Source organism: Nicotiana sylvestris, chromosome 6 (genome assembly GCF_000393655.2).
Source record: "Nicotiana sylvestris chromosome 6, ASM39365v2, whole genome shotgun sequence".
NCBI classification, from domain to species: Eukaryota; Viridiplantae; Streptophyta; class Magnoliopsida; order Solanales; family Solanaceae; genus Nicotiana; species Nicotiana sylvestris.
Window position 1 is genome coordinate 51,557,836 of NC_091062.1, and position 13,571 is coordinate 51,571,406.

Here is a 13,571-nt window from a genome sequence, read left to right on the forward strand (position 1 = left end):
TATTATTAACCTCTACGCCTACTTCGGCACCACGAAATCCGAGTTTTTAGTAAAAAATTTATGGGGCCTTATAAGAAGCACCTGGATCTCCACATAAAGTGCAGGGTGTAGTATAAGTACAACTGACCTCATGTACTCAATAAGTGTAATAACCCGACCGGTCGTTATGAGAATTAGCATCACGTATGGTGGCTTAAGGTCTCGAGTATCTTTGTGTTATGTATTATGACTTGCATGTGTGGTCGAGTTTGATTTTCGGATGATTCAGGATTGATTTGGAAGGATGATTCTTGTCTAATAAGCTTAACCAATAAGAGTTGACCGGACTTTGACTTTTGTGTAGATGACTTCGGAATGGTGTTTTCATGATTCCAATAGTTTCGTATGGTAATTTTTGGCTTAGGCATATGCCCGATTTGGATTTGGAGGCTCATTTTAGCGAAAATTAGAAATTTGAAGGTTTGGAAGGTTGAGAGGTTTGACCGGTAGTTGACTCTGTGAATATCGCTCTTGGATTGTGATTCCAAGAGTTGGAATAGCTCTGTTATGTCATTTGGGACTTACATGCAAGATTTCAGGTTATTCCGGGTTGATTTAATATGATTGGCGCGAGTTGCAGAAGTTGAAAGTTCATAAGTTCATTAAGTTTGATTTGAGATATGATTCGTAGTTTTGTTGTTGTTTGATATGATTTGAGGCCTCAAACAGGTCTACATTATGTTACGGAACTTGCTGGTATGTTCGGACAGGGTCCCAATGGGCTCGGGTGAGTTTCGGGGTTGTTTCAGACCATTTCTAGGCCATTTTTGGTTGCTGGTTTTTTGCCACAGGAATATGCATCGTGATCGCGGACTTTGGGTCGCGTTTGCAAAGAGCAAATTTGATTTTTGGGCAGTGTGAATCATGATCGCGGAGGCTGTATCGCGATCGTGTAAAGGAAATTCTGTTGTCATTGACCTAATTTTATAAGCTTATATCTTGCAATCAATAAAGAATTTGGAGATGATCCAAAAATGAAAGTTATAGCCTTTGAGTCTAGTTTTTAGAAAATCAAATAGTTCGTCATTTGGAGTTTCATACAAAAAGGTATGGCGGTTACACTACAGACATTCTAAGAAGAGTTTGGGAAAGGTAATGGGAATTTGTTCATCGCGATCGCGGGGAAATGGCTGCGATTGCGAAGGAAAAAATTTGTGCTCGAAAATTTTTGAATCGCGATTGCGAGGTTGGTGACCGCGATCGCGAAGGGTACCTCTAGAGCAGTGTTTAAAGTACTCTATTTTGAAGGTCTTGGTAATTTTTATCATATTTTGAGCTATAGAGCTCGGATTTGGGCGATTTTGAAGGGGATTTTCACACTTTAGATTGGATTTTGAGTTGTGTAGAGGTTGTTTCACACGAGAAGGTCAATTTAGAGTATTGGTTTTGTCACACCTCAAAACTAGGGAGGCGTGGATAGCACCCGGTGCCGAACTGGCCCTAGCGAACCACTCTATATGTCATTTTTTTCCTTCTACAACTATCATGGGCCAACTTGGCCACAACTCGTAATGTATAACTATAAGTGGGAAAACGTTGTATTACTGAATCATTTTTCTTAAAACATGAATACGTATGGGCCGTCAAAGCCTCTGACATACTGTACAAAATGAACCTCTATCTACAAAGCCTCTAAGATTATTTGATATCAAATGGGACAGGGTACCGGCTTACCCAGAAGTCTGTAGCAAAACTCTGACACGATGACTTATAGTTTCGGCTGCACTCCGAATGAGGTGGAGTCCGATCCTTCGCTGAATGCCAATCCCGTCTACTGTGAGGGCTCGTCAAACTGATTATCTATACCTGCATGCATGAATGCAGTGTCCCCAACAAAAGAACGTCAGTACGAATAATGTACTAGTATGTAAGGCAATAAACCGAAAGCTGAAACTGAACTAATAATATAATAACTACAAGTAGCTGGAAGTCAAAGATAATCTGAAGATATGCTTACCTATTGATACTGACTCAACTCTCTCAATATAGTAAGTAAAATAGTTGTCCGGCCTTATCAGGCTAGGTATATATATAACTGCTCTGACGTAGTAGGCTCGCTCATAGGCGCTCGGCCATACTAGGCTCTGTATCTTGACCAACTGGGCTCGCTCATAAGCGCTCGGCCACAGTAGGATCGGTATATAACTTACCATCTGATCAGAGGTTGCCCAATAGAGGCCTGCTCATCGATTATAGCTCGATGGTAATGAAAATACATTTAATACTGTATATATGTAAATTCTCTGCTCTCTTGACTGGAAGAAGAAAATACTCAATTGAATATGAAGTCCCAATAAGAAGAATATTGTAACTTACAAAACTAGGAAAATATATGTAATTTGCAAGACTAACCAAATATAAGTAAATTCCGGGATATAAATTTTTCTTTATGGCTCATTAACAAAATCGTGTAATGGCAAGATCATGCAAAATGAAATAAGGGCTTAGCCTTAACATACCTGAACCATAGGTGGTTGGATCATCACTTACATTTTTATTGGCTCCAATAGTTTGTGGGGGGGGGAGGGCTCGTTGGGATAAAACCGAAAAAACATCTTTCTTCCTTTTCTTGTTTATTTGAGCTTTTCTGAAAGGCCTTTTACCAAATGGGCTGCTTGTGGACTATACTAAGATGAAAACATGAAATACTGCACTTGTTCCTTTATGAAATACTTCATCTACTTCCAAGTCAACCCAATTCAATATGCCGAATCAATGTCCAACAAATATAGGACTTTCTTTGAGCAACTTCAATTGTAAGAACTAATGCAAGTACTACGGTGGTCAATATGCCCCCAAATGTAATCCATTAAATCTAATATTTGACTATTTGTATGCAGGTTTGATCAAGGTCTCATTTGGCTTCACAAAATCTTGTTGTTAAAAAAAATCACAAAGACATAAATCTATAACTTTTACGAAGGCCTAGATTTCTAGTTTTGCTATCTGCTGTGTCGAAAATGGGTATCAATTGGTCCTCCAAATCTTTCTGTTAAAAGCATATTAAAACATGCAGGTAACTAATGAAAAGTCCACATCTCATTGCCACCTAATTAATGACATTAAGAGTCATCTTAAGTTGCAGGGGGCTGCCACGTTTGTTTTATAATTCTTATCCAAAGATAATCATTAATTATTAATTAACTAGGTAATGTTCTGTTATCCAGTAATTAACCAGTTACTCGCATAATTAAAAATTATCTCAAATTACTTAATATTCTACTTATTTTTAACACACTTTATATAACTTACTTTCATGATCACGTGGTACCATATAAAAAAATACATACATTATTATTTAAAACATCCTTGTAAAAAAATGCAAATATTTTCTCAACTTCTAATTTTCCTAATCTCATATAAAGAGTACAATTTTTTGTACACTTAATTCTTAAAATGGTAAAACGATAGCCTTCTTTTCTTGTGAAAAAATAATTGTTATCTTTACAATTAAGAAAATCTCATAAACTTCCTCATATTATGTGTGTAATTTAAAATATATCCAAACATAATAATATTAATAACTATATAAAATCATATATTTTTTTAAACTTTTTAGAAAAATGTTCTACTAATTGTCTAGCATCCAATACTTTAAACCTAGAGTCATATCCATGATTAAATATTCAAGAAACACAAAAGTACGAGCTAAGCAATCAAAAAAATGCTAAATTGCGAAAAGACCAGAACTTTATTAGTGGGTGTAATTCTAAATTTATGCACATAGAAGAAAATGAACTGTTGAGAAATCAAAATCTCTTTATGTGATGTGGGTCACAAATCCTTTGTAGCAAAGTACGAGATGTAGCAGGTTTAGTTTCTTTGAGGTAAGTATCTTGCCTAACTTTGTGTGGGGGAACTATCCCTTAATATTTGAGTCGTTTGTTCTATTTGTGTCATGTAAAAGCCGTGTATGCGAGGTGATGAGTACGTACTCGGGCTTATATATGAAAAATGGACCGGCTTAGACTCTTAGGCTTCTTTCATTTACTTATTTGGAATTGTTAGCACATGTTATATCTTTTATTCGTCATGTCTACTATCACATGCTTTATTTAAATTTTTCGTTACATGTCACATTCTTTATTTGTCGAGTTTGCTCTTATATGCTTTATTTAAAGTTGTTATCACTTTTATCATTATGTGATTTCTTTTATTATGGAGTTACTCTTAGTTGAAATTGTTGTTACATGATATCCTTTGGTTGTTGGGTTATTCTCATGCATTTAGACGTAGTACTAGTTTGTGTTGTCTCTTTCATTGTTAGCTTATTCATACACTAGAATCCGAAGTTTTCCATTTCATAGAAATACTTTCACTATTGAGGTTATTGAAAGTCATTAATCTATTTGAAGTTATGTTTAAAGGGGGTGTTGTTTCTTGTTGGGTTACTTTCCCGTTCATTTTGTTGTTATTGAGATTCTATACACATTTTGTTGAGCCGTGGGCTATTTGTTGTGAAAATATTGATATTGTTGGATTTTTGAAAAAGTTGTGGCCTATTCACTTGTGAACCGAGTTGATATGCCGTGTTATTGTGATATTAGCACATGTGAATTTTTGTGTGGTTTGTTTGTTGTTATGCAGAATATAAGGGTGGCATTTCACCGTTGTTGTTATGTGGGGCATAAGGGTGGCATCTCACCGTTGTTGAATGTACGAAGTGATACAGGTGGCTATTGTGTTATTGTCCAGGCAGAGTGATAAGGGTAGCTATTATACGAAGTGATACGGGTGGCTAATTATATTGTCAGGGTGGAGTGATACAGGAGGCTATTATACGAAGTGATACAGGTGGCTATCGGAGTGAAACGAGTGGCTAATGATATTGTCAAGGCGGAGTGATACGGATGGCTATCAGAGAGATAAGGGTGGCAATGTCAAGGATGATGTGTGATGCCTTAGGGATATTGTGTTGGTGATTTTCGTGTGATGGTGTTCTTTTCCATGTGTATGTCATACACCTTACGTGATTTGTTGTGTTGCTTCGATGAACTACTCGATGTCTTTGATATTACTTGTTGACTTGAGCTATAGTAGTACACTCGCACAAGCATACACTGTAGCATGCCACTTATACTAGCTCAGTTGTATGAAACTTGACATTTATAAATCATGCCCATGCGTTCTTATATTTTTGGATTTCATATTGATATTGCGCCTGTGACCACGCTTGGTGGATTGTGATTATGAGCCTATGATCATATCGGGTGGATTGTAATTGTGAGCATGTGACCACGCCAGGCGGATTGTGAATGTGAGCCCGTGATCTTGCCGGGCTTATTGAGATATTGGTATGTGAGTTGTTCATGGTGTTGTGATTTAAAATGTGGGTGCAAGGTGCCGTGAGCATAGGATGGTGGGTTGAGACTCGTGACTTGTGATTATGAGATGAGGTATTACTTAGTGATTATGTTGTGAAACCTATGTTAGAACGGCTTGATTAATTTGTTGTCCTTTGTGTTCCTTATTTTGTTTGAACGATACTTCACGATGTTCTCATTGCTTTACTGTTTATATCACTTGTTGATTCTTGTTGTCATTTACTGATTTCTACTTTCTTATAAGCTGTATACTTCTATACTGCACAGGTTATTTTGTTTGGTGAATGTCTTGACTTATCGCTCGTCACTACTCCACCGAGGTTAGTCTTGATACTTACTGGGTACCAATCGTGGTGTACTCATACTACACTTCTGCACATTATTGTGCACAGCCAGGTATTGGAGATATCGGACTCGGGCAGAGTTCGCATATTGGTCACGAGGATTCAATGTAGAGCTGTTTCGTCATTACAGTCCCTTGGAGTTGTTTCCTTTCATTGTACTGTTAGCTTGTTATTTGAATAGTATTGTATTTTGATCTTTGAGATCTTTCCATGTACTTAGCTAGAGTTCGTGACTCTCTATAACCAGTCTTGGGATGATGTTATGATTATTTCCGCGTAGGCACATTTCGCTCTTGTTTCGGTATTCATATTAAACAGTATTTCAAGTTATCATTGTTAAAGGGTGGCTTAATTGTTATAGTAATCAGCTTACCTTGCCTTATAGACTAGGTGCTATCACGACACCTGATATGGGTTGTTGGGTCATGATAATAAGTAACAAACCTAGCCGTGGGCTGAAAGCAGTGATGAGCTCGGAAGAAATAGTCAGAGACCAATATGAGTAACTTGTAACAACTCAAGATATAAAGGGAAAAATATAAGTAATAACTCAAAGATATCATGTTCAGCTCATTCACATTAAAGGAATTTAGACATGATTTTCAAGTATGACAGATAAAGTCCAACATAGAATAAATATTTCATTTACTAGCTAGCAAGAGAAAAGTACATCTCTATGCCTACATGTCAAATATACATGTCAGACCAATATCATCACAATGAAGACATCAAGAATAACCACTTTCAGCACACCCTCAGAGCCTGGCACAAAGTCCTTTACCATCACGCACACAACATTCAGCACTGTACGGGTGCCTGGCATATATTCCTCTCACCAAAGCATGATATATATATATATATAGTGATGCGCTCACTACTGGTATGTCAGACTCCAAAGGGGTGGATCCTACTCAAGTGCTAATCAAAAGTCATTATGGCATGTTCTGGCGTGCTACCCGGTCCAAATAACAATCAATACACGGCTCTACGGCTAACATCAGTCAATATCCTCTCAAGTCCAATAGCTTACAACCTCATAGAAATCAGCCCAACCAGTATCACATACAGACAGCAACAGCACGTGATGAATTAAACAAGTAATATATAGAGATCGAGGTATGATATGTAAATGAGGAATCAAGACTGAGTATAAACTTTTTAAAATATATTCAAACATAATAATATTAATAACTATATAAAATCATATATTTTTTTAAACTTTAGAAAAATGTTCTACTAATTGTCTAGCATGCAATACTTTAAACCTAGATCATATCCATGATTAAATATTCAAGAAACACAAAAGTACGAACTAAGCAATCAAAAAAATGCTAAATTGCGAAAAGACCAGAACTTTATTAGTGGGTGTAATTCTAAATTTATCCACATAGCAGAAAATGAACTGTTGAGAAATAAAAATCTCTTTATGTGATGTGGGTCACAAATCCTTTATAGCAAAGTACGAGATGTAGCAAGTTTAGTTTCTTTGAGGTAAGTATCTTGCCTAACTTTGTGTGGGGGAACTATCCCTTAATATTTGAGTCGTTTGTTCTATTTGTGTCATGTGAAAGCTGTGTACGCGAGGTGATGAGTACGTACTCGGGCTTATATATGGAAAATGGACCGGCTTAGACTCTTAGGCTTCTTTCATTTACTTATTTGGAATTGTTAGCACATGTTATATCTTTTATTCGTCATGCTACTATCACATGCTTTATTTAAATTTTTCATTACATGTCACATTCTTTATTTGTCGAGTTTGCTCTTATATGCTTTATTTAAAGTTGTTATCACTTTTATCATTATGTGATTTCTTTTATTATGGAGTTACTCTTAGTTGAAATTGTTGTTACATGATATCCTTTTGTTGTTGGGTTATTCTCATGCATTTAGACGTAGTACTAGTTTGTGTTGTCTCTTTCATTGTTAGCTTATTCATACACTAGAATCCGAAGTTTTCCATTTCATAGAAATACTTTCACTATTGAGGTTATTGAAAGTCATTAATCTATTTGAAGTTATGTTTAAAGGGGGTGTTGTTTCTTGTTGGGTTACTTTCCCGTTCATTTTGTTGTTATTGAGATTTTATACACATTTTGTTGAGCCGTGGGCTATTTGTTGTGAAAATATTGATATTGTTGGATTTTTGAAAAAGTTGTGGCCTATTCACTTGTGAACCGAGTTGATATGCCGTGTTATTGTGATATTAGCACATGTGAATTTTTGTGTGGTTTGTTTGTTGTTATGCAGAATATAAGGGTGGCATTTCACCGTTGTTGTTATGTGGGGCATAAGGGTGGCATCTCACCGTTGTTGAATGTACGAAGTGATACAGGTGGCTATTGTGTTATTGTCCAGGCAGAGTGATAAGGGTAGCTATTATACGAAGTGATACGGGTGGCTAATTATATTGTCAGGGTGGAGTGATACAGGTGGCTATTATACGAAGTGATACAGGTGGCTATCGGAGTGATACGAGTGGCTAATGATATTGTCAAGGCGGAGTGATACGGGTGGCTATCAGAGAGATAAGGGTGGCAATGTCAAGGATGATGTGTGATGCCTTAGGGATATTGTGTTGGTGATTTTCGTGTGATGGTGTTCTTTTCCATGTGTATGTCATACACCTTACGTGATTTGTTGTGTTGCTTCAATGAACTACTCGATGTCTTTGATATTACTTGTTGACTTGAGCTATAGTAGTACACTCGCACAAGCATACACTGTAGCATGCCACTTATACTAGCTCAGTTGTATGAAACTTGACATTTATAAATCATGCCCATGCGTTCTTATATTTTTGGATTTCATATTGATATTGCGCCTGTGACCACGCTTGGTGGATTGTGATTATGAGCCTATGATCATATCGGGTGGATTGTAATTGTGAGCATGTGACCACGCCAGGCGGATTGTGAATGTGAGCCCGTGATCTTGCCGGGCTTATTGAGATATTGGTATGTGAGTTATTCATGGTGTTGTGATTTAAAATGTGGGCGCAAGGTGCCGTGAGCATAGGATGGTGGGTTGAGACTCGTGACTTGTGATTATGAGATGAGGTATTACTGAGTGATTATGTTGTGAAACCTATGTTAGAACGGCTTGATTAATTTGTTGTCCTTTGTGTTCCTTATTTTGTTTGAACGATACTTCACGATGTTCTCATTAATTTACTGTTTATATCACTTGTTGATTCTTGTTGCCATTTACTGATTTCTACTTTCTTATAAGTTGTATACTTCTATACTTCACAGGTTATTTTGTTTGGTGAGTGTCTTGACTTATCGCTCGTCACTACTCCACCGAGGTTAGTCTTGATACTTACTGGGTACCAATCGTGGTGTACTCATACTACACTTCTGCACATTATTGTGCACAGCCAGGTATTGGAGATATCGGACTCGGGCAGAGTTCACATATTGGTCATGAGGATTCAATGTAGAGTTGCTTCGTCATCACAGTCCCTTGGAGTTCTTTCCTTTCATTGTCCTGTCAGCTTGTTATTTGAACAGTATTGTATTTTGATCTTTGAGATCTTTCCATGTACTTAGCTAGAGTTCGTGACTCTCTATTACCACGTGCTTACAATTATTTCAGCGTAGGCTCATTTCGCTCTTGTTTCGGTATTCATATTAAACAGTATTTCAAGTTATCATTGTTAAAAGGTGGCTTAATTGTTATAGTAATCGGCTTACCTAGCCTTATAGACTAGGTGCTATCACGACACATGTGATGGGTTTTTAGGTCATGATAATAAGTAACAAACCTAGCCGTGGGCTGAAAGCAGTGATGAGCTCGGAAGAAATAGTCAGAGACCAATATGAGTAACTGGTAACAACTCAAGATATAAAGGGAAAAATATAAGTAATAACTCAAAGATATCATGTTCAGCTCATTCACATTAAAGGAATTTAGACATGTTTTTCAAGTATGACAGATAAAGTCCAACATAGAATAAATATTTCATTTACCAGCTAGCATGAGAAAAGTACATCTCTATGCCTACATGTCAAATATACATGTCAGACCAATATCATCACAATGAAGACATCAAGAATAACCACTTTCAGCACACCCTCAGAGCTTGGCACAAAGTCCCTTACAATCACGCACACAACATTCAGCACTGTACAGGTGCATGGCATATATTCCTCTCACCAAAGCATGATATATATATATATATATATATATATATATATATATATATATATATATATATATATATATATATATATAGTGATGCGCTCATTACTGGTATGTCAGACTCCAGAGGGGTGGAGCCTACTCAAGTGCTAATCAAAAGTCATTATGGCCTATTCTGGCGTGCTACCCGGTCCAAATAACAATCAATACACGGCTCTACGGCTCACATCAGTCAATAGCCTCTCAAGTCCAATAGCTTACAACCTCATAGAACTCATCCCAACCAGTATCACATACAGACAACAACAGCACGTGATGAAATAAACAAGTAATATATAGAGACCGAGGTATGATATGTAAATGAGGAATCAAGACTGAGTATATAACTACAGTTAAGGCAAACAACTCAAAATAACAAGAAATTGCCCATTGTGTCTCAACCAAATAAGCACATAACTTAAACATGATTTCTAACATGAATCATGACTCAAATAATCAAACGAGTAGGGAAAATACGGGTATAAAAAATTATGATAGCAAAACAACTCCGGCAATAGTCTAAAGCCACCTCAAATCATGAATACTCCGATACACGCACACACGTCTGTCACCTAGCGCATGTGTTACCCCAATACATTTCATATAACATAGTTCCTATGGTTAATTACTCTTAAATACAAGTTTAGATATGTTACTTACCTCAAAGCGTGGAGATCAATACTCCAAAGATCCCTTGCCATGTGAATCGGCCTCCGAGCGACACAAATCTAGCCAATGCAACTTAATATCATCAATAAAATCCATCGGAAACAGTTCCAAATAATAAAGGTAAGGTCTTAAATCAAATATGGAAAGTCGACCCCTGGGCGCGTACCCTAGAACCTGGAAAACTTTACAAACTTCAAACACCTATTCAAATACGAGTCCAACCATACCAATTTCATCCAATTGCAACCACAAATCGACCCTCAAATCATCAAATCTCACTCTCCAAACACATAGCCTAAAATCCCCAAATTTCTTCTTAAATTCACATAAACTAGGTGTAAGAATCAATGGGTAATCAATATCTATCATCAAATGTAATTAAACTTCACTTACCTATTCAATTGCACCAAAGGGTATCCCAAATATCGCCCTTAGCTAAGCTCCAAAACTCCCAAAATGAGAAAACACTCAAACCCTTTGAGTATAAGAATGTGCCAGTGATTCCACATCTGTGGTTCCACATTTGCAGTCACAAAGATCGCATCCGTGGTTTCTCGTTAGCCTCCGACCTTCCACATCTGCAGTGCCTCCTCTGCACCTGCGGCACCTATTCAGCGAAAATCCTTCCACATCTGCGAACTCCCAAGCCTCTATCCATATCCACTTCTGCACTCACTAGTCCGCATCTGCAAGCCCGAAGATTCCTACGCCCCCAGTCAGACTCCACCTCACATTGCACCTACACACAAATGGTCGCAGTTGCGGCTCTACATCTACGGCCAAGCCCATTGCAGATGCAAAAACACTAGAAGCTTGCATCATCAACAATGCACAAGTCCAAAACATGATCCGCAACTCATCTGAAACACACTTGAGGCCTACGGGACCCCAATCCAAATATACCAACAAGTCCTAAAATACAACACAGACTTAATCAAAGCCTCAAATCATATCAAACAACATCAAAACCATGAATCTCACACCAATTCAAACCTAATGAACATCAAACTTCTAATACTCATGCTGAATCACGTCAAACCAACCCGAAATGACCTCAATTTTTGCACACAAGTCCCAAATGACAAGTCGGTCTTATTCCAACTTCTAAAACAAAATTCAAACCCGATATCAACAAAGTCAACTCTCAGTCAAACCTTTCAACCGTCCAAACTTCCAACTTTCCAACTTTTTCCAAAAAGCATCAAGCCGACCTAAGGACCTCCAAATCCAAATCCGGACACATGCCTAAGTCCAAAATCACCATACAAAGTTATTGGAAACATCAAAACACCATTCTAGAGTCGTCTACACAAAAGTCAAACTCCTTTAACTTTTTCAACTTAAGCTTCCAACCTTGAGACTAGGTGTCCCAATTCACTCTAAACCCTCTCCGAAGCCAAACCAACCACTCCGGCAAGTCACATAACCACAAATACACATATGTAAAGCATCAAATAAGGGAAACGAGGATGAAATACATGAAATGATCAGTCGGGTCGTTACATTCTCCCCCTCTTAAACAAACATTCTTCCTCAAATGGGTCTAAAAGAATAGCTAGAGTCTCAAATAGGTGTGGATATCTCCACATCTCTTTCTTGATCTCCCATGTAGCCTCCTCGGTTGTCTGACCCCTCCAATGCACCTTCACTGAAGCTATATTCTTCGACCTCAACTTTCGAACCTGCCGATCCTAAATGGTCACCAGCTCCACATCATAAGTCATGTTTCCGTCTAACTACATTGTGTTGAAGTCCAAAACATGTGATGGATCACCATAATACTTTCGGAGAATAGATACATGAAACATTGGGTGAACTCCTGATAGACTAGGTGGCAAGGCAAGTTTGTAGGCCACCTCTCAAACTCTCTCAAGCACCTAGACTAATATACCTAGGGCTCAACTTTCCCTTCATCCCGAACCTCATCATACCCTTCATGGGCGAAACTTTGAGTAGAACTTTCTCACCTACCATATATGCAACATCATGAATCTTTCTATCAGCATAACTCTTCTGCTTGGACTGTGATGCACGAAGACGCTCTTGAATCACCTTCACCTTATCCAAGGCATCACGGACCAAATCAGTGCCCAACAACCTAGCCTCCCCAGGCTCAAACCAACAAACCGGAGAATGACATCTCCTCCCATATAAGGCCTCATAATAAGCCATCTGGATACTTGATTGAAAGTTGTTATTGTAGGCGAACTCTGCTAATGGAAGAAACAGATTCCATGAACCTTCAAAATCAATAACATATGCACGTAACATGTCCTCCAAGATCTAAATGATGCACTCGGATCGTCCGTTCGTCTGGGGATGAAATGTTGTACTCAGCTCTACCTGTGTGCCCAACTCTCGTTACACCGCTCTCCAAACTGTAATATGAATTGAGTTCCAAGATCCAAGATAATAGACACGGGCACACCATGATGGTGAAAAATCTCATGAATGTAAATCTAAGCCATATGCTTTGAAGAGTAGGTAGTCACAACTAGAATAAAGTGTGCATATTTGGTCAGTCTATCCACAATAGCCCATACTGCATCAAATTTCCTCAAGGTCCGTGGAAGTCCAACTACAAAATCCATCATGATATGCTCCCACTTCCCCTCCGAAATTTCAAGCCTCTAAAGCAAACCACCATGTCTCTGCTACTTGTGCTTCATCTATTGACAGTTCAAATACCAAGCAACATACTTAACGATATCTTTCTTCATCTTATACGACCAATAATGTTGCCTTAAATCCTGATACATCTTCGTGACACCCAGATGAATGGAATACCGCAAACTATGTGCCTTCCCAAGAATCAACTCACGCATCCCATCCACATTTAGAAGACAAATCTGACCCTACATTCTCAATACCCCATTATCTCCAATAGTAACCTCTTTAGCATCACCGTGTTGCACCTTATCCTTCAAGACAAGCAAGTGGGGTCATCATACTGACATGCCTTGATGCTCTCAAACAAAGAAGACAATGAAACCATGCAAGCAAGAACTCGGTT

General features: G+C 38.0%; 1 protein-coding gene across 1 annotated transcript; it reads right to left on the bottom strand.

Annotated features, from left to right (window-relative positions):
* Positions 1 to 12,427: 12,427 nt before the first annotated feature.
* On the bottom strand, positions 12,428 to 12,829 carry LOC138870600 (uncharacterized). Its single transcript, XM_070148422.1, has one exon. It carries the CDS (start codon positions 12,827 to 12,829, stop codon positions 12,428 to 12,430), a length of 402 nt encoding a protein of 133 aa, XP_070004523.1.
* Between the last annotated feature and the right edge of the window lie 742 nt (positions 12,830 to 13,571).

What these genes read in the sequence shown, in the direction of transcription:
- LOC138870600 (XM_070148422.1), bottom strand. Translation starts at nt 12,829, where the DNA reads ATGTTACGTGCATATGTTATTGATTTTGAAGGTTCATGGAATCTGTTT.